General features: G+C 40.6%; 1 protein-coding gene across 1 annotated transcript in view; it reads left to right on the plus strand.

The window, feature by feature from the left end:
* Positions 1-2086: 2086 nt before the first annotated feature.
* Exoc6b (exocyst complex component 6B) overlaps positions 2087-22248 on the plus strand; it is a 493791-nt gene continuing 473629 nt past the window's right edge. The window contains exon 1 of the mRNA XM_059258084.1: positions 2087-2286. Within this exon, the coding sequence (XP_059114067.1) occupies positions 2177-2286 (110 nt within the window). The 5' untranslated portion in view covers positions 2087-2176. The remainder of the gene's footprint in view (positions 2287-22248) is intronic.

The following is a 22248-nucleotide window of genomic DNA, read 5'->3' on the forward strand; positions in this document are numbered from 1 at the left end:
CAAACTTGTACAGCCACTTTAGAAGTCAGTGTGGTGGTTCCTCAGAAAACTGGGAATCAATCTACCACAAGACCCAACTCTTGGGCATATCCCCAAAGGATGCTCAATCATACCACAAGGACACTTGCTCAACTATGTTCATAGTAGCTTTATTTGCAGTAACCAGAACCTGGAAACAGCCTAGATGTTCCTCTATGAAGGAATGGATAAAGAAAATGTGGTACATTTACACAATGGAGTTCTACTCAGCTGTTAAAAACAAGAACACTAGGAAATTAGAAAGACAATGGGTGGAACTAGAAAAAAAACACCCTGAGTGAGGTAACCCAGACTGATAAAGATAAATATGGTATGTACTCACTCATAAATGGATATTAGCTGTAAAATAAAGAATAATTATGCTACAATCCATAGACCCAGAGAGAATAGTTAACAAGGAGAGTTTGTGGGTGGACACATGAATCTCCCTGGGAAGGGGAAATAGAAGCAATTGTGAATGGACCAAGGGCAGGTGGGGATGGGAACATGAGCTATTAGGTTGGAGAGGCACAGAGGGGGAGAGTGCTGAGGGGGACTGTTGGGGGTGGCATTTCAGGGTTGGGTGAAGCCTGGGCAGGGGAATCTCCCATGAGTCTATGGGGAAAACCCCAGCTTAGACTCCTAGCAATAGTGGATAAATAGCCTGAACTGGCCATCTCCTGTGACCAGATTGGTGCCTGGCCTAACTGTCATTATAGAGGCATCATCTAGCAACTGATGGAGGCAGATGCAGAGACCCATAGCCAAACATTAGGCAGAGTTTGAGAATCCTGCTTGGGAGAAGGAGGATGAGGATGAGGATGAGGATGAGGAGGAGGAGCACGAGGAGGAGGAGGAGGAGGAAGAGGAGGAGGAGAAAGGAGCATAGGAGCCAGAGGGATCAAAAACAGCAGGGGAAGGCTCACACAATCAACTAACCTAGGCTCATAGGGGCTTGCAGAGACTGAACCAACAACCAGGGAGCCTGCATGGTACTTACCTAGGCACTCTGCATATATGTTACAGTTGTGTAGCTTTGTCCTCTTGTGGGACTCCTAACAGCAGGAACAAGGGCTGTCTCAACTATTTTACTGGCTTTTGGGGCCCTACTTCTCATACTGGGTCACCTTGCCCAGCCTTAATACATGGGGAGGTGCTTAGTGTTACTGCAACTTGATATGCCATATTTTATTGGTATTCATAGGAGACCTGCCCTTTCCTGGATGGAGACAGAAGAGGAGAGGATTGGAGGGTGGAAGGGGGGAATGGGGGAGAGAGACTGGAGGAGAGGATGGAGGTGGGGGGATGCTGCGGCTGGGATGTAAAATAAATAGATGGAAAAAAAGAGGTGGAGGCAGAAACGGTCATTCCTGAAAACATACATATATGTTACATTATTACAGACTGAACAGGTTATATTTAGGAATATATATGTTTATATATATGTATATGCATGTGATAGCAGTGGAAAGAGAGGTCATGAATTTAAAGGAGAGTGGGGAGGGATATATGGGAGGTCTTGGAGGGAGGAAAGGGAAGGAGAGAAATCTTGTTAATTATATTACAATCTCAAAAAAAAAGAGGTGGAGGCAGGGGATCATGAGTTTCTGGGCTTCATATTTAGGGGCTGGATATGGCTCAGTCGATAAGAGCATTTGTGGCTCTTCCAGACGATTGGAGTTCCATTTCTTGCACCCACAAGACGTCTCACAACCATCTGTAGCTCCAGTCCCAGGTGATCTGACACCCTCTCCCTGGCTTCCCGGGGCACCAAGCATTCATGTAGTGTACAGACATATATGCACGCAAAATACCCATACACATTAAAACATTGTGCATAGTTAGTACCACTGCCTGATTTGTATACAGGTGTATACACTGTTATTGTATACAGGTGTCATAAAGTGCTCTGGATCTATATCAAGGGTCGCAGCAATTAGCGCAAACTCAATGCGTGAATGGACAACCCAGCTCCGCCTGGCTCAGTGAACTACAAATCCAGCGGGCTGTGCGCGACGCTCGCGGCCGGGCTGACGCCTGGGGGCGTGGCATCCGAGGGCGGGGTCGCGCTGCGGGGTGCTGGCCCAGCGGCCACGGAGCCTAGGCTGAGGGTGCGAGGGGTACTCGCTGAGTGAGGGCCGCGCGTCGGTGCCCTGCGATGGAGCGGGCGAAGATGGCGGAGGAGAGCCTGGAGACGGCAGCGGAGCACGAGCGGATCCTGAGGGAGATCGAGAGCACAGACACGGCCTGTATCGGGCCCACTCTCAGGTACCGGGGCGGGGCCGGGTCGGGTCGGCTGGAGCGGGCGGAGCGCGGCGGCTGGCAGAGGGGTGAGCCGCCGGTGTCCCGCGTCCTGGGCGAGGCCCTGCTGGGGAGCCTGTCTGAAGAGTGAGGGTGAGGCGCGGTTCTGCTGGGCCGCCGCTCCCTTCTCGGTCAGCAGCTCTTCAGTCAGGAGCGGGTGCCGGCTCTGCGCGCATTGGAACTGCCCATCACAGCTCCTCTGAGAGCGTCCTGGTTATCTCGGTCCTGGAGGAAGAGTTCTACCTTCCCTCACCTGAGAGCCCAGTTCGTGAGGACGACCCCGCCCAAGTGCAGCCCCGGGACCTTGCCTACACCTGGACCTGCTCTTTGCTCCCTCCCCTGACACTTTCTCCGATAGCTTCCACCTGCATTGCCCGTGGAGACGTCAGAACGTACCTGGCCTTTCTCCGCTTAGTTACCTTGCACTTGTTACACAAAGCGCCAGGCACTGTGCGAATTGATGTACAAATACATCCATGGAAGCCACTGAGCAGTCCTACCGCTGGGGTACAGTTACTATCCCCCTGTATCTGACGAGGCACAGGGAAGTGAAGTGACTTGTCCAAGGTCACAAGGGAAGAAAAATGGGTGTCTAGTTCTCAGCCCAGGCACTCTGCACCTGGACCCCCTGCCTTTCCTTCTTTTTTTTTTTTTTTTCTTTGTGGCGCTGGGGATGGAACACAGTGTCTTGTAGTGTGCCAGGCAAGCCCTCTTCAGCTGAACTGTGCCCAGCCCACAGATCCTTCACTACTTTTGTTCTGCCTTAGTTGGGGATTACCATCTGCTATACTTCCTGTTGAAAATTATTCACCAAGACCAATTTTGAACCCCCGCAGTTTCCTGATATCCTAGAACTAGTTCCTCCTGGTCCTTTCCTGTGGTGCTTACTGGTCTCCGTTCAGTCTGTGCGTTGAAAATCACTTTCCCCCTCCTCGTACAGCGTTGGCCCAGTGCTCCTCCCTCCAGAACCTGTCACTAATCACTGCTTACCTTTTCATGGGGAGAATTGTCCCGGTAGAGAATGACCGAAGGCTGAGGACTTTTGCTTTTAGCTTCACTTGCACAGCTTTCTTCTCCAGGCTCCATGGTTAGTGCCAAGCAAGTTTGCTCGGTGTCATCCCTCCTGGAAATAACTGTCCTTAATAGCTTGTATCCCTCCCCCACTTTTTTTTTTTTTTTTTTTTTCACTGCTCAGGTTTGAACCAGGGCCTCCCGAATGCTACAACAATGCTTTACCACTGAGTTGAACCCCCCTAGTACACCCCTAGGTGACTTTTAGCTCTCCCCTGTTTTGTGCCAGTTCTTTCACACAATTGCTTCCCTGTCCTCTTCGTATCATGATCATGACCATCATGTTCCTCTTGTTTCCTATTTTCCTGTGTTGTGAAAGGCCAGTGATTTTCATTTCGTGGTCCTTTATAAAGCCCGGGGTCACTCACTAATATTCTTCTAAGTGTGTTGTTAGCAGCTGTTACTGTTTGCCTTTCAGTAACTAAAATGTTATTAGAGTGACTGAAAATGTTACGTTCTAGTCTCTTAATTTGGCTGCTGAATTGAGTATTTGGGATCACCAGAGTTTAGGAAGGATTCCTTATCAGAGCACTATCCATGTTGTCTTGAGTTGCTTGTAGCTTTCAGTTGGTGTTGTTTTATGCAATAAATAACTTATTTAGTATCATAAATTTAGTTTACTGTGATTTAGTATGTTCATTTTTTGGAGGGGAGATGTAGTTTCCTGTATCCTAGGCTGTCCTCATACTTGCTGTCTAGCTGAGAATACCCTTGAACTTCTCATCCTCATCATACCCACACCTCCTAAGTGCTGGGATTACAGTCTAGCACCACCGTGCTTAGCTTTATGCTAGGGATTGAACCCAGGGCTTGCTGCCTGTTAGGTGAACATCCTACCAATTGAGCTACATGTTTAGCATCAGTAGTACATATTTGTATAAACTGAATTTTGGTGTTTTATTTTCTGGTGTCTTGGCTTTAGTAATGTATATGTTGCTGGGCAGTGGTGGCACATGCCTTTAATCCCAACACTCGGGAGGCAGAGCCAGGCGGATCATTGTCAGTTCGAGGCCAGTCTGGTCTATAGAGTGAGTTCCAGGACAGCCAGGACTGTTTCACAGAGAAACCCTGTCTCGAAAAACAAACAAAAAATGTGTATGTTATAATTTAAACATGTTGTCCATTCTACCCAGATGTTCTCATTATTATCACTGAATTCTTTTTTTTCTGGTTCTGTGGTTGTGTATGAATTAAATCTTTTACTTTATTGGGACATTGTTAATAACAATTAAAAAAGTCCAGGAACTATCACATGACCCAATCCATTTTAGTTGTTTTTCTTGACTATATTGTTAGAGGATTTGGATTAAATTTTTAAAAATTATTTTATATTGGTGTTTTGCTTGCATGTATGTCTGTGTGAGGGTGTCAGAAGCCCTGGAACTGGAGTTATAGACAGGTGTGGGTGCTGGGAAATTGAACCTAGGTTCTCTGGAAGAGCAACCAGTACTCTTAACCACTGAGCCAGTCTCTCCAGCCTGGATTAAAATTTTTTTTTAACATTCATGTATGTATGTATGTATGTATGTATGTGTTAGTATATGAACATACATGTTGATGCCATGGCACATTGTGGAGGTCAGAGGACAACTTGCAGGACAGGTTCTCTTCTTTTACCATGTGAGTTCAGAGGATTGATCTTAGGTTTGGCATCAAGTGCCTTTACCTAGTGAACCAGAGACCTGCTTGCTGTCTCTGGACCAAGGATTTGGAATTAATTAATCAGTCAGTCAATTAATTAATTAATTAATTTGTTGACCATGTAAATGATGCTGGCCTCAAAGATTAAGACATGCAGCAATCATGCATGGCTGAGAGCTTCTTTTGAGGCTGTGGCATAGAAACCCAGCTTACACTTCAACCTTTGGCTGAAGAGAATCATTTATTCATGGAGGTCATCCTCTTGAGTGCAGCTTGGGAAGGTCACAGAGCAGTGAAGAGGGAAGGGAACACCTGCCTAGCTAGCCATATCAACTCAATCAGCCTTGGTGATGAGGGGTTATGATGCCACAGCCAGATTTCCTCACATTTCAAGTACTAACATTCTGATTCCAAATCAGTTATGAACAATAGCTCCATGTTTTCATTTTTCAAATCTCATGTCTGTATTTCTACTCTTATCATATTATTTAACCAATAGTAGTCATTTCCTTATTTTGCTTGGTGGGTCAGAGCAATTGGCATTCACTCTAATTGTACTTAAAATTTTGTTTTTAAATTTTTAACTTGAATAATGAAATACATTGCCATTTAAAAAGCAGCTTTAGAGCTGGGTGTGGTGGTTCGTGCCTGTAATGGCACTTGGATGGAAGGAAGATAGGGAGTTCAGGGTCATCCTTGGCTACATAGCAAGTTCAAGACCAGCCTGGGGTATATGAAACCCTGTGTTTAAAAAGCAGCTTTCTTGAGATACAGTTCATGTAATAACGTATGATCTACATATTGTTTAAAATGTGTAGCTGAATGATTTGTAGTATATTCAGAGAGTTGGTGCAACAATCACCGTAGTCTAATTTAGAAACTGTTTTATCCTTCCCCAAACAAACACATACTCTTTGAGAGTCACTTTTCATTTTGTTTCCTCTCCTCCATGCCACTCTCACTTTTCTCTTTTTATTTATTTATTTTTTCAGGCTGTCCTTGAACTATGTGTAGCCTAAGATAACTTTGCACTCCAGGTCTTTTTACCTCTACCTCCTAAATGCTGGGATTACAGTTGTGCACCACCACACCCAGTTTCTTACTTGCTACTTTAGACATCTGGACATTTTGTGTAAATAGATTTATACAAGAATTATTTTTTTTGCTACTTATGGTAATATTCTCAAGGTTCATCCATATGGATGAGTATCTGAACTTCATTTCTTTTTATTGCTGAGTAATACTCCATTGTATGGATGTACTTGTATCACATTTTATTTGTTCGTCAAATTGGTGTATATTTCCATCATTTCCATTTTGGGTTGTTTATGAACAATGTCCTATGTCCTGTGGGGTTTTTTTTTTTTTTGGGTATGTGTACTTATGCTTTTATTTATGGAGATCAGACCAAGCAGTTGAGATCATTGTGGAGCTTCCCCAAGGCAGCTGCAGTGTGTTCCAAATGTCCAGTGGTGTAATGGTGGTTTGGCTGTCTGCTTGACTGACAGCCCTTTTGCTGAAGGCATCTAGCAGAGAGAGTCTAGCGTCTGCCAATTAGGAAATCAGATTGCCCCGTTCTCCAAGATTTTCATTTACTTATACAAAAATAGACATCAGAGGGATGTTTCATTTTTTATCTTTGAGACAAGGTCTTTGGAACCCCAGGCTGGCCTCACAATTGCCATGTAACTGAGGCTGCCCTTGAATTCCTGATGTATTCCTGCCTCTTAACTTCCTTCGGTAAGAACCAAAAGAATCTATTGTTAATACTAACATCGATTTTTAACAGGTTAGTAGTGTTGCCTGTTGTTAATTTTAATAGGAAAGAAATATATGAAAACCTTTCAGTGGATTCTGATAAAGTCTATACCTGGCAGTCATTGAAGGAAAAGGCATCACTCATTACAGATTACTTATTTTTATACTTATAACTTCTTTTAATAATATTAATTTATAATTATAAGTATAATATGATTGAAATGATTATTATTGTGTGTGTATGATATATGTGGGGGTGCATACAGACCATGGAGCTTGTGTGGAATCAGGGCAACTTTATGAAGTTAGTTCTCCTTCCAATTCCAGACATTGATCTCAGGCCATCAAGTTTTCATTAAGTGCTTTTAACCTCCCAAGTCATCTTGCCCATCTGCTTTAAAAATATATTAAAGAATTGCATTTTATCTATTTATTTTGTGTGTATGCCACAGTGTTTGTGGGCATGTGAAGGTCAGAGGACAACTTGTGGGATTCAGTTCTCTCTTTCTACCAAGGCAGTCTTGAGGATTGAACTCTGGTTGTCAGGCGTGGTGGCAAGTGCCTTTAAAACCCACTGAGCCATCTCACTGGTCCTGAGAATTTTATTTTATTTTTTAATTTTATGTGTATGTATGTGTATGTCTGTACACCATGTGTTCAGTGCCTGTGTAGGCCAGAAGAGGATGTTGGATTCCCTGGAGCTGGGGTTACATACTGTTGTCAGTAGGTGCTGGGAATTAAACCTCATTCTTCTGGAAGAGCAGCCAGCGCTCTTAACCTCTAGGCCATCTTTCCAGCCCCTTCCCAACTTTCTAGACAGGTCTCATAGTTCAGGCTGGCTATGTGAACTACTGTGAGGCTGAGGATGACCTTGAACTGCAGATCATGCTGCCTTCACTTCCCAAAAGGCTAGAATTAAAGCCACGTGTCACCCACCATGCCTGGGTTATTCTTGGCTCTGAGTTTAAAACTAGAAAATTGTTTTTCCCACAAATCCTGACATCATGCTCTGTATGATGTTAACTTAGGTTGAGCAATGTCTAAAAACTAATGAGTAAGTTTTTACGGTCAGTTTTGGTGAAAACATATAGTCTAACCAGTGTTGTTACTGTTCTATTGCTGTGAAGTGACACCATGAGTAAGGCAACTCTTATAAAAGAAAGCATTTAATTGGGTGCTTACGTACAGTTTCAGAGGGTTAATTCATTATCATCAGGGTGGGAAGTTTGCCAGTTTGCCAGCAGACATGGTGCTGAAGAGGTAGCTGGTAGTTTTACATCCTGAGAGTAGGCAGCAGACAGAGTGAGAAATTGGTTCTTTTGAAACCTCAGAGCCCATCCATCCCAAGTGGCACACCTCCTACAGCAAGGACACACCTTCTCCAACAAGGCCACACCTTCTAATCCTCCTAAACAGTTCATCAAGTGGGGACTAAGCATGCAAATATATGAGCCTATGGGGGCGTATTCTCCTTCAAACCACCACAATTAGTGTGCAGTTTGTGAAAGCAATATGTCACTTCTTTAGTGCAGCATGTATCCAGTCTCCATGGTTTCTGATATGGATGAATATCTGCAGTGTGTGTGTGTGTGTGTGTGTGTGTGTGTGTGTGTGTGTGTGTGTGTGTTAGTTTTGTAGCCAAGTTTTTTTTTTTTTTTTTTGCCAATAAATGAATATCAGTAAGTTCAGGTTATGTGTTTCTGCGCCTTCTTACTGAATGTATCACTTCCCCGTTTTCTTGGTTAAGTATAGGGTGATATATGTTTTAAAAGTGAACCAGCTGTGAATATAATTAGTATTTTTTATGAGTTTGAAGAACCTGAATAAGCTATTCTATGTCTCTAAAAGAATCAGTGTAAACTGGGTGGTGGCTCATACCTGTGATCTCAGCATGGCAGATCTTGAGTTCCATGTGGGATATAAATTGTGATCCTATTTCAAAACCTACAAAATAACAAATAAACCAAATGAGAGAGAGTACCAAGGACAGGGCCGAGGTTCTTCTCATTTGGGAATGCTCTAGCATGGAAATTAATGCCATCAGTGCCATAATAATTTTGTTTAGAATAATTTAAAATTTGAGGTTAAAAAAGCCAGTCAATCTTTACTGTTTGAAGCTTTGCCAATCAAACTAGTAATTATAGATATTGTATGTTAAGATATCTAATTTAGAAAATATGCTGGCTGGAACATTTATTTCTGACTAAGGAAACTATTTAGTTGTAATGTCTGGAACTTACCCTGCTCCAGATACAGTTTTTTTTTTAAGAGTTCAGATATTAATTCTCAATAAGTGAATGATAAGTTTAAGCATGTAATAGATATTTGCACAACTAATTTAAGCTACACATTGAAACATCTAAATGGCCTAGAACTTAGTCCTTTGCCTCAATGTTATTTGTTTTGTGTTTTGAGACAAGGTTTCTCTATAGTCCTGGCTGGCTAGGAACTCACTGTGCAGACCAAGGAAGCCTTGAATTCATAGGGATCTGCCTGTCTCTGCCTCCTGAGTGCTGGGATGGGAGGTATAGGATCAAACACGGAGATTCAGTGTTTTTTTTGTAATGATACATATAGAGTTAGGACTCTGTTAAAGTGCTACATGCTGTTCTGTCTTGAAGAATTAACATACGGCTTGTATTGTACTACATTATTTCTTCATTTAATTGTGGGTTGAGAACAGATTGATGATTATGCAAAAGCAAAATCAGTAATAATAGCCACAAACAGTTCTAAGTATTTGAGTATTTATATATTTAGCTTTTTGATTTTTTTTTTTGATAGAGTCTTGTGTAGTCTTATGTAGTCTAAGCTGGCCTGGAACTCATGTGGTTTAGGATGCCTCTTGTTCTTGTTGCCACTTCCCCCTTCATGCCGGGATTAGGCGTGCGCATCACTGAGCCTGGTTCATTGGAAGATTTCCATTCTTTGAGAGTTTAAGACTCCAAGTAATTGTTATATTGTATGTTAGATAAGTAATAATGTTCATTTGCTAAAAATGATGATTGAATTAAAGTATGGGCTCTCTAGCTTTATATAAAATTAAAAAAATTACTTTTTTATGTATGTGCATATGCGTACATGCTTTGATGTGTGTGTAGAGTCAGATGGCAAGTTTGTGGAGTCAGTTCTCTCCTTCCACCTTCATGTGGATTCTGGGGATTGAATTTAGGTCATTCAGCATGTGCAGCAAGTGCTTTTACTTCCTAAGCCATTTTGCTGTCCCCACTTTACATAGTTTTTGAGTAAAAATTGTAGAAGAATAGACTTTATAGACCTGGTTTTGTAGGTTTTATAGGCCTGGCATGTCTCAAGCATGTTTGTTGTTCTGGTATTATAGAGTAGAACACCAGGTCCTTTGTACATATTCCCTGCCTAGTCTTATTCTTCCTATTTGCAGCATCTGTATTATATTTATTATTATTATTTTGGTTTTTTCGAGACAGGGCTTCTCTGTGTAGCCCTGGCTGTCCTGGAACTTGCTCTGTAGACCAGGCTGGCCTGGAACACAGAGATCCGCCTGCCTCTGCCTCCCAAGTGCTGGGATTAGAGGTGTGTCCCACCACTCCTGGCAGCATCTGTATTTTTAAAACTTGTGCATTTTTTTCTTTTTTGAAAGTTGTGTCTTTACTTGTTTCTTTACATTGGTGCTTGCTTTTTTTTTTTTTAATCTTCCTTAGAACTTTAAAACACACATTGTTTGGTGAAATATTCAAGCAAGTGAGTAAGCATCATCATCGTGAAAACAATGTCTGTTTCCTGAGGAAGTTCTGCTGCTAATAAACAGTAAAATTCTAAAGGTTCTGTATGGACTGTGGTCTTGTCAAGTAATATGGATGTATAAAAATAACAGACGTCGGACCTGGTTGGTTTTCGTATGGACTTTGATTTAAGGAGTGCCATTTATGGAACACATTTGGAAAAAAAAGGTAATAATAGAGCTAGTCAAATGTTTGAGTTTGTGTGAGATGAAGAAGTTTTATGACATTTGTAAAGAAGAGCTGTCGTGGAGACTGATAGCATTGGAGAAACAAAAGAAAGAAGAAGGTGGGATGAGAACAGCTCTTGAAATCCAGTGAAAATAAAATTGAAAACATTCAGACAGTCATGGTAGTGCAGGCCTGTAATCTCAGAATTTGAGAGGCGGAGGCAGGAGAATCTCAATTTGGATGCAGTCTGGGCCACATATTAAGTTCTAAGATAGTCTGGGGTTCAAAATGAGACCCTGTCTCCTTCCCACTGGCAAGAAAAACTTTTAAAATAGATGTGGATCTGACTGAATATATGTTTTAGGTTTTGAATAATTTTTAGATGACTATAAATTCACATGTAGTTGTACAAAATAATACAAGGATTCCCCTGTACTCTTTACTCAGTTTCTCCCATTGAGAGCATCTTGTAAAAACCACTGTTAACAATGTCAGATCCTCAGTATTGACATTGTACCTTGACAGTCAAGATTAACATACTTCATCACCACGAGGAGCACTCAGGGTACTTTCTCATAGCTTGGCCCATTTCTCTCTGCCTGTATTTCCTCTTCCAATCCTGACAACCAGTCATGTGTTTTTGTATCAGTTTTTCAAAGAACCATACCTTACATATCCTACATAACATTCTAGGTTTGACTTTTTCCACTTAGCACTGAGGTTTATTCATTTCTTATAATGTAGCAAATTACTGAGTAGTTTTTTTTTTTTAATTACTGAGTAGTTTTTTTTTTTTAAATTACTGAGTAGTTTTCCATAGTATAACTGTACCACAATTTATCATTTACTCACAAAGGTATCTTGGTTGTCTCTGGGTTTTGGCTGTTATAAACAAAGCTCCTATATAAACATATGCGTATAGATTTTTCTGTGAATATCTGTTTTTGATTCTTTTAGTGTATCAAGGAGTAGAATTGCTGGTGTTATAGTAACTAACTTGCTTGTCAAAGGGTTCTAATTCCTTCACATCTTTACCAGCATTTGGTGTTGCCATGTTTAGAAATTCGGTTAGTATGTTATATATGTAACAATATTTCATTGTAGGGTTTTTTTTTTTTAAACTGGTCCTTAGGTAGCTGAGGCTGGCCTTGACTTCCTGATGTTCTCCTGCCTCCACTTGTGCTACTGCATCTGGCTTCATTGTAGTGTTTTTTTTTTTTTTTTTGCTTTTTCGAGACAGGGTTTCTCTGTGTAGCTTTGCGCCTTTTCCTGGAACTCACTTGGTAGCCCAGGCTGGCCTCAAACTCACAGAGATCCGCCTGGGTCTGCCTCCCGAGTGCTGGGATTAAAGGCGTGCGCCACCACCGCCCGGCTTCATTGTAGTTTTAATTTTTGTTCTGGTTGTTAATGATGTTGAACATATTTTCATGTGCTCATTTGTTTTGTATATAACTCAGAGCTTCGTGCACTCATGTACTTCACCAATGACCTCTCTCTATCTACTACATTTTTTTATTGAGGGTAAGCAGAATTGTTTTTTCCTGAAAGTTGGAGTTTTTTTTTTTTTTTTTAAGAAAATGGTTTAATGCGTGTGTGTGTGTGTGTGTGTGTGTGTGTGTGTGTGTGTGTGTGAAGGAAAGGGCAGTTGTAGACACAATAATAAGGGTAGGTATAGACTTCTCAAGATAGAGTTGCCTGCAAGACACTGTTTTTTGAAATAATGGCTTTCCAACCAGAAAAGACCTTTTTTAGAGACAGGGTTTCTCTGTGTAGCTTTGGAGCCTTTCCTGTAATTCACGCTGTAGCTCAGGCTGTCCTCGAACTCACAGAGATCCGCCTGCCTCTGTCTCCTGAGTGCTGGCATTAAAGGTGTGCGCCACCAGCCCGCAGCTCAGAAAAGACCATTTTTAAGGAGCAGGGAATTGCCAAGTGTTTTTTGTATAATTCTAGAAGAAAAACATCTTTCTAAGTAAGGACTATTTTGCTTGAACTTTTAAGTCAGTTTTAAAGTATAAATGCTTATATATATGTGACTAGTACTGACTCAGAAAGTGGCTTCTTTTTAGTAGTTACATGAAAAAATACTCGGTATCTCTAATCATCAGAGAAATGAAATCAAAACTGCAATGAGATATTATGTTATTACCTCTTACCTGTTCAGATGGTCATTATGAAAAAGACAAAGCTTGGTGGAACACGCCTTAATCCCAGCACTTAGGAGGTGAAAGCAGGAGAACTAAGAGTTCAAGGGCAGCCTCACCTATATAGTGAACTCAAGATTAGCCTGCAGTATACAAGACCATGACTTAAAAAATAAAGAAAAAAGACAAGGTCAGTGTTGGTAAAGATATAATGAAATCTCTATAGACTGTAAATGGATGTTTCCTGTCCTGACTGCCTGGTCCCAAATAACCCACTCAGTGGCTGAATATGATAATAAATGCTCAGTTGATAGCTCAGGCTTGTTACTAGCTAATTCTTACATTTAAGTTAACCCATTTCTATTAATCTATGTATTGCCACATGGCTTGTGGCTTTCCCTGCCCTCTAGCATGTCTTGCTTCCTGGCTGGCATCTCTCCTGACTCTGCCCTCCTTCTTCCCAGCATTCTCAGTTTGGGTTTCTCACCTAACTTCCTGCCCAGCTACTGACCTGTCAGCTTTTTTATTAACCAATGAAAGTAATACATATTCATAGTGTAGAAAAGGATTGTTCCAATAGGAACAATGGATGGAATTGTGCCTTGATACAGCCAATATGGAAAATAGTATGGAGATCCCTCAAAAAGTTAAAAGTAGAACCAATATGATTCAGCAATAGATGAAGGTAACATGGTGTTAAAGGAGTGCATGTATACACCCAGTGGAAGACAACTCATACTTAATGAAGAGAATCCTGTCATTTTGACAACATGATTTAATCTGGAAGACATTATACTAAATAAAATAAGCCTAGAACAGAAAAACATATAGAAATACTGATTGTTTTAACTTATAAATACAGTCAAAAACAGTTGAACTCAGAGACAGAGGCTAGAATGGTGGTTATCATAGACTGCTTGGGAAGGAGATAAGGAGATACTGGCCACAGGGTACAATGTTTTAGTTAGGCTGAATATGTTCTAGAGTTCTATTATGTATCCTGGTTACTATAAACAATAGTGTAGCTCTTCAGAATGGTCCAATGATTGATGTGTCATCACAGGCTTTTCTACAAACTGTCTCTGACAAAACTATGCTGTAATAGAATTGAATAGAAAACTCCTTGTAATAGAATTGTTTACCTTCATACAAAGAAGGTTGAGAGAACCCAAAATCTGCATGTGGTGCGTGCCCATTCCATCTTCTAGGGGTTTGTGCTGTGAGACTCAGAGTCCATATGAGAACATCTAACACAGAACAGGTCAGCAGGGCCTGTGGTGAATCCATGTATGCTAAACTTGCTCATGACAGGGTCTAGTATGCTTTCTTTATTGAGGATCAGAAATCACTGTGAAAGTTTTATAGCACAGAATTATGAAGTTAAATAAATGTGAAGTCTTTTTAAGGAATAAGAAAAATCTGTACTTGAAAATTGCAAAGAGTGGATCTTAAATGTCAGCAATAAAAAGTGATAAGTATGTGAGGTGATGGCTGGTTACCTCGACTTGGTAATTTTGTAATGTTTATCTGCAGCAAGACACTTTCACTATAAACTTATCAATTATACTTAATAAAGCTGAGCAAAATTGAAAAAAAAATAGAAGTATGCATTATCATCATTAGAAAAAAGAGACAGTGGCCTCTTTTCAGTAAGTTAAATTCTGGCAGATTGCTAGGCTAGGAAAATTAAGCCTTTAGTGTTTTACTAGATGTCAGCTGTCATCGCCTCCATTATCAAAGTCATGCTTTGGACATCATGGCCTAGAATTTGTCCTTGTTAGAGGTTTATTAAAGTAAGCCAGGGGTTTATTATTAAAGTTAATTCTGAAAAGAATCTCATGGGTCATCTTTGTATTTTTATATCCTACCCTCACTATATAGGCTTGGTAAGGAATTTTATTTTTGTTACTTGACAGTAAATTGGGTCCTGGAAGCTCAGTTTCCCTGCTGCTCAAATTAGTTTTAAGTTATAATGTTTGTTGATAGGAGAAGAGGAATTTGTCAGGATATTTGAGGCAGAGTCCTAGAAGATTTTCATTTATGTCTTCTTTTTTTTTCTTTTTAATTTTTATTGATTATTTGGGAATCTCACATCATATTCCCCCATCACTCACCTCCCAGTCTTTCCATGTCTGCTCCCTGTCCACTATGACCTTCCCACTCCAAAAAAAACCAAGTCCATTTTGTGTTGCCCATATATGCCTGGAACATGGTCAGATTCCTAGTGGCCAGCCCCCCAAAGGGAGGAAGATTCTTTCTCAGCCTGCATCCACACCAGAAGCTATCAGCTGAGGAAAGCTTTGCAGTGGCCAGAATGGGCGGGACTAGCTGTCCTACACCCATGCTACTGCCTGCACTGCAGTGCTGTTGGTGAGGGCTAGGATAGGCTCTTTCACACTCGTAGACATTAACATGGCTTCAGACTTCAACCCTGACCACGGGCATCTGCATGGGATTTGGTGGTAACTCGGGCCACTGAACTCAGCATGACCATTGTCCATATCAGGACCCCTGATCCACTCATGGCCCTCAACTGCTGCATGGACCATGAGCCTCAACATGGTCTCAGGTGGTTACACATGCCGCTCACGTCAACTTGGTGCACCGAGGCAACAATGCCTTAGGACATCACCAAGGCATTGGATAGTAGCACAGACTGTGTAGGTCCTTATAGATCTCAGGCTTCATCTCTGAATGGGAAACAGCATGGGCCACAGACACCAACATAACCTCTTGTACTGTCGTGGACCACAGTGGTCCTTTGAGGAGGTCCAATCCAGAAAGTGAATGTTTTATCATCTCAGGCTTCCATTGTTGCCAGGAGCCGGGAGGAAACCATGACCTTGGGGCAGGTTTAGGGCCTGAGACTGCATGAGCTCCAGGCTGTTGTACACCATGTTGCCCTTGAACTCCTTGTGTCTCCAGCCTACCTCCAAACTCAGGATCCTCCTGCCTCTGCTTCTCAAATGTTGGGATTATAGATATGACTTACCATGCCCAGCAAAGCAGACTGGTCATTTTTTTCTTCAGTTTTAGGGTAAAACCTCGCTCTTACACATACTAGATAAGAACTTAGCTTCATCTCCAGACCAGAGAACTTTATTTATTTTATAGATAGATTTTACTTTTATTTTATGAGTGTATTGCTTGCATTATGTTCTGGGTGCAGTGTCCAAAGACCGGAAGAGGGTACTGGAGCCCCTGGAACTGGAATGATGGTTGCTAACCCCCATTTGGGTGCTGGAAACCAAACCAGGGTCCTTTGGAAGAACACTATGTACTCTTAACCTCTGAGCCATCTCTCCAGCTTCCAATTAAGGATCTTTTAATTAAATTTTCTGTGTTTAGTGTGTTTAGTTTCTTCACAAGTTAGCAACTCCAAAGTCTTAGAAATGATGTAGTTGCTATCCTGAGATGATAATGCTTGGATCCATTTAATAGATCCATTGTATGTTGAATCATCCTTAATTTTTTTTCCCCTAGAGATTTGAGTATCACTCACTGATTCTATCATTGTGTGGTCAGCAGGAATTTCAAGTTTATTATTGTTCAGAGTTTTCTGCAAGTTGCCCTGAGTATCACCAGGCTTTTGATAACTTGCACTATCTGGAGGTATTTTTTTTTTTTTTTTTTTTTGTATTTTCGAGACAGGGTTTCTCTGTGTAGTTTTGGTGCCTGTCTTGGATCTCGCTCTGTAGACCAGGCTGGCCTTGAATTCGCAGAGATCTGCCTGGCTCTGCCTCCTGAGTGCTGGGATTAAAGGCATGCGCCCTCTGCCGCTGCCGTGGAGGTATTTTTAGAATTAGGTTGAAAATTTTATTCGTTCTTTTGAGTCACACTAGGTGGGGCTCCTATTTTATTTAAGGTATTTTAAGTATGTATCTCTTAACAGTTATCAGCAAACAGGACATTAACTAGACTTGGCTTTCATTTATGTGCTACTAACAATACCAAGAGGTGTTTAATAGGCCTTTTTTCCTCCATGATACAGTGGATTTAGGCTGTATGCTGATACAGGTGTTTTGTGTACAGCTAGCCACTTTGCCATGGGAAGTCACCAGATTTTGAGTTTGTTTTAAAAACTGGTTTTTAAGCTTTATTTATTTACCATTTGTAGGGCTGCATTTCTGATTTTACCCTATAGTTTCTATTTTAGTAGACTGTGGTGTAGCCACAACTAGTCATTTCTTTCTTCTGTAAGTTTAGACCACAAAGCATCACATGAAAGGGAAGTCAGTTGGTTTTTAGGAAAACTGTTGAAGCCAGGCGTGATGGCACAACTTAAATCTCTGCATTCAGAGTCAGAGGCAGACAGATCTCTGAGTTGTGGGCCAAACTGGTTTACATAACCAGTTCCAGGACAGTCAGGGCCATATAAAGAGAAAACCTAACCAAACCAAACCAGAAAAAAAAAAAAGGAAAAATATTGAAATCTTAGAATGAAAAGGAACTTTTTTCTTTCTGAATTTTTCTTTTTTTCTTTTTTTTTTTTTTCAAAGACTGGATCCCATGTAGCCTAGGCTGTCCTCAAGCTGAGGATGACCTTGAATCTCTGATCTTCCTGTCTTCACCTCCTAGTGTTAAGAGCAAGGCATGTGCTTATGTATTTCTAGGGTTCAGACCCAGGTTTTTATACATGCTAAGCAAGTGCTCTACCAACTGAACTGCATGCCCAGCTAGTATAAAAGTATTAAAAGAGGAGTTGGGGATTTAGCTCAGTGGTAGAGAGCTTGCCTAGCAAGCTCAAGGCCCTGGGTTCAGTCCTCAACTCCAGAAAAACCAAAAAAACAAACAAACAAACAAAAAACCCAAAAAAGTATTAAAAGAATCATCTTGGGAGCTGAGATGTGGTAGAATGCTTTGCTTTTCCCGTTTCCATCCTTCCCTTCAATTCCTCTTGTGTCCTACCCATTTTTGCTCTCTCTCAAATCCAAGGGTTCTTTAAAATTTAAAAAAAATTATGCATATATGCACATGTATAGTGATTCCACTTGCTCAACTCATTTAATGTTGTTTGTATGTATATGATTTTAGGGTTGATGATTTGCTATTGGATAAGAGGGGTCATTGTCAGTAAGAATATTTCTCTGCTCTCAACGTTGCTTAGTTGCCTATAGTTCTTTGTTTTGCCCTTCCATGTTAGCTTATCTATTGGTGGTGTACTTGTTCAGTTGTTTTTCTATTTTTTAAAAGAAAAAGATTATTCTTTTTATAAGTGTTTAAAAATAGTTTCTTTTCTATATATTCTGCTATTAAATATATTTAATACAGCTGAGAGTAGAGCTCATGCCTATAATTCCAGCCCTACGGATGCTGAGGTAGGAGGATTGGGAATCTTAGGCCAGTTTGGGTTAAATAATGAGGTACTGTTCTAAAAAACAAAAGAACAACTGAACATAGACACAGATACAAAAAAGAACCCCCAACAACCCCTCCTAGTAACAACAAAATCCCCAAACTGTAAACATTTTTATACATTACATATAAAATAATAGAATAGAAACAAAATAATATGCATAATTACATAACATTAATGCTTAAAATAAGCTAATTAAGAATACATCTCAAACTTGGTGGTGGTGGCACACGCTTTTAATCCCAGCGCTTGGTAGACAGAGTCAGGCAGATCTCTGTGAGTTTGAGGCCAGCCTGGTCTACAAAGTGAGTTCCAGGACAGCCAGGGCTACACAGAGAAACCATGTCTCGAAAAACAAAACAAACAGAAAACAACAACAGCAAAAGAATACTTTGCAAGGACTAGGGAGATGGCAGCTGTAATCCCAGCACTTGTGAAGCTGAAACTGTAAGATAATTGTAGCTTACTGACTTATCTCACCTAGCAGATCAGTGAGCTCCAATTTCAGTGAGAGATTCTATCTCAGAAAATAAATTGGAGAGCAGTTGAGGAAGACATCTCATGTTGACAGCTGGTCTCCATGCATACCCACACAAACACAGACTACTTTTCAAACAATATGAACTTTGGCTAAAGGATTTCTTGTAAGTATACCTAGGAATAAATTAGTCATTGTTATTGTCTTAGGATTTCTATTGCTGTGATGAAAGCACCATGACCAAAAAGCAAGTTGGGGAGGAAAGGGTTTATACACTTCCACTCACTCCTCTTCTTTTGGTTAGATAGATGACAAGCGCATGATGGAAGATTCACATTAGTTTCTTTACTCCTTTGCTTTTCAGCAATTTCCATAATATAAGATTTTTTTTTTTTTTTTTTTTTTGGTTTTTCGAGACAGGGTTTCTCTGTGTAGCTTTGCGCCTTTCCTGGAACTCACTTGGTAGCCCAGGCTGGCCTCGAACTCACAGAGATCCGCCTGGCTCTGCCTCCCGAGTGCTGGGATTAAAGGCGTGCGCCACCACCGCCCGGCTCCATAATATAAGATTTTTTTGACCAAGAAAACACTAAAGTCAATTTTAATATATTTTTGTGTATCAAAAAGAAAAGGATGCTTAATTGCAAGTAACGTTATTTCTGTGTTGGCTTTTAAAAACATGAAAGTAACTATTTGCTTATTATGTATGTGTTTGAGTGTATGTGTGTGCACCACATGTGTACAGTACTCACGAGCAGAAGAGAGGGTACTGGGTCCCCTGGAACTGGACTTACAGGTGATTGTGAATTGCCATGTGGGTGCTGGGAACTGAACCCAGATCCTTTTGAAGAGCAGCAGCTGAACTTACCCACTGAGCCATTTCTCTAGTCACTCTAGATTGGTTTTTTAAATAAAAAAAATCATGTGTGAGTGTTTTGCCTTCATGTATGTATGTGTATGTGTCTAGTGCTCACAGAAGCTGGCAGAGGGAGTCAGATCCCCTGGGCCTGGAGTTATAGGCAGTTGTGAGTTTCTATGTGGGTTCTGAGAACCAAACATGGGTCTTCTGCAAGAGCAGCAAGTGCTCTTAACTCCTGAGCCATCTTTTCATCCCCTTTTTATTGGCTTTTATTAATCTCTTTTTCCCACTTCAATATTCATTTACTTTAAAACTGAATGGTTATTTTAATGAGCTATGAACTGGATCAATTGTTAAATCACAGAGGATAGATTTACCACAGTTGAACCTATGTGTTTTGTAGAAAAACCAACCTGAATAAAAATATTTACAAAAACATTATTTTATTTAATTCATGTTTATATGAACTGAATATCCCATGGTGTAACTTTCATCCATCTTCAGTGTGTGAATTTTTTTAATCCTGTGTTCACTCCCAGTAGAAATAAACTTGACCGCAGAAAAAAGATGATACAACTAATTTTACTTCCTGTATTTCTTGTATTTTATGCCTTGAAAAGGAAAACATCTGACGTTAGGGAAAATTACATACACATCACTTTTCAGTGTAAGAATGTGCTTGGACTGTCAAGGATGTGCCTAATAAACTATGCTTTCCTAATTCTGTTTTATATTCTTTGAGACTAACACAGTAATTGACACACCAAATATTTAACAAATATTATGAACCAAAATTGTAAATGGAAAGAACACAGTTGAGGAGAGTAAATGTAAATCTAACCATTTTATAAACTTCAAATTTACCATCTAGATAATGGTAAGCATAAAAGATGAGGGTTAATTTTGTGTAACTTCACTCAAATAAAAATTATACCCAAGTTTTACAGTTTTTAAGTTTTATCATAAACTCATATTCTCTTTGCCCAAAGTAAGATTGAAAAAAGCGTAGAATAAAATTGGAGTACTTCTTTATTATTAAAAAATTATTTTAAAAAAGATTTATTTGTATGTGTTTCTGAGTATGTGTACCAGGTGTGTGTGTTGGTGCCTTTTGGCATGGTGAGAAGGGGTCAGAAACCCTGGAGCTCGAGTCACAGGTAGTTATTAGCTTCCTGATGGGGCTGCTTGGAACCAAATCCAGATCCTTTAGCAAAGCAGCAAGTACTCAGTGCCAAACTATCTCCTCAGCCCCCCTTGAGTACATTGTTTAAAAAAGTTAAACTCTAATCTTTAGTATGTTTGCAATAAATTAGAGGCTAGACTTTTTTTTACATTATTTATTGTGTGTGTGTGTGTGTGTGTGTGTGTGTGTGTGTGTGTGAACGAAAAAATATATATGTGTGCCATGGCATACATGTGGAGGTCAGAGGGCAATCTGTGAGTGTCAGTTCTTTCCTTCCATCATGTGGGCTCCAGGGATGAAGTGTAGGTTATCAGGTGACAAGTGCCTTTACCTACTGAGCCATTTCACTGCCCAGGACTTGAGTATTTTAATCACTAGTTGTTGTAGTTACTTTTCTATTGCTTTGAAGAGACACCATGACCAAGGTAACTTATGAAAGAAAGCATTTAATTGGAGTTTGCTTACAGGTTCAGAAGGTTAGTGCATGACCATGATTGTGGCATCTCCAACATCTTGGGATCTTCAGTGTAATTCAGGATTCATGTTCTCAGCTTTATGTGATGGCCTCTCTGGGCCTGCATGCAGGGACTCCCTGGCCACATGCCTTCAGGCTTCAGCAGTTTTCCTGAACTAAAGAGAAACAACCCCTTTACTCCTGTATTCTAGATCTAAAGCCAGAAGCACCGGCTGGTGCTGCCAAGTATTGCTCTATGTTTGGGATGGAATATGGCCCCCTCCTTGAATTACATTTATATAGCCTTTGATCTCTTTCCTTTGTTGAATAATCTTTGATTTTGGAGTAGATTCTCTGGGGATTTTCTTTTTTGTGAGTTGCATGATTAGCTAGGTGGGGTCTTGCCTGTGGGTATTCCATTTCTCCTTACCTCTTTTAGCACAAACCTAGGCTTAGACATTATATTTTCTTTTTAGAAATTTTTAGAAATTTTCTTTTTAGACATATATATGTTCTTTTTTCTCCTCAAATTGTGCATTTTGTATTTCCTTTTGCCCTGCTTGTACTTTTTCATTGTAGATCTGCATTGAGTGATCACTGTGGTGATTTTTTATTTGTGCTCTAATAAATAAAGCTTACATGGAGATCAGAGGAAAAAGCCAGCCACTATATTAAATAGAGGTCAGGCAGTGGTAGCACACACCTTTAAATCTCTGTGAGTTCAAGACCATACTGGGAACAGAGCCAGGTGTGGTGGCACACACTTTCAATTCCCAGCACTAGTTAACCATGGAAGTCTGTACAGACAGACAGGAAGTGATAGATCTGGGCAGAAAGAGGAAGTGATGTAGCTGGGCGGAGAGAGGAAGTGAGATGGCAGGGCACAGAAAGAGTATAGGCATGGGTGTGCAGGGTATACAGCTCTTTCGTTGGCTGAGGATTTCCTAGTGGTAAGAACGTGGCTGGCTTCTTTCTGCTTATCTGATCTCTCAGTTTCGCCCTAATATCTGGCTCTGGGTTTTTTATTAATAAAACCGTTTAGCATTTTGTCTTACAGATCAC

Source organism: Peromyscus eremicus, chromosome 3, assembly GCF_949786415.1.
Source record: "Peromyscus eremicus chromosome 3, PerEre_H2_v1, whole genome shotgun sequence".
NCBI classification, from domain to species: Eukaryota; Metazoa; Chordata; class Mammalia; order Rodentia; family Cricetidae; genus Peromyscus; species Peromyscus eremicus.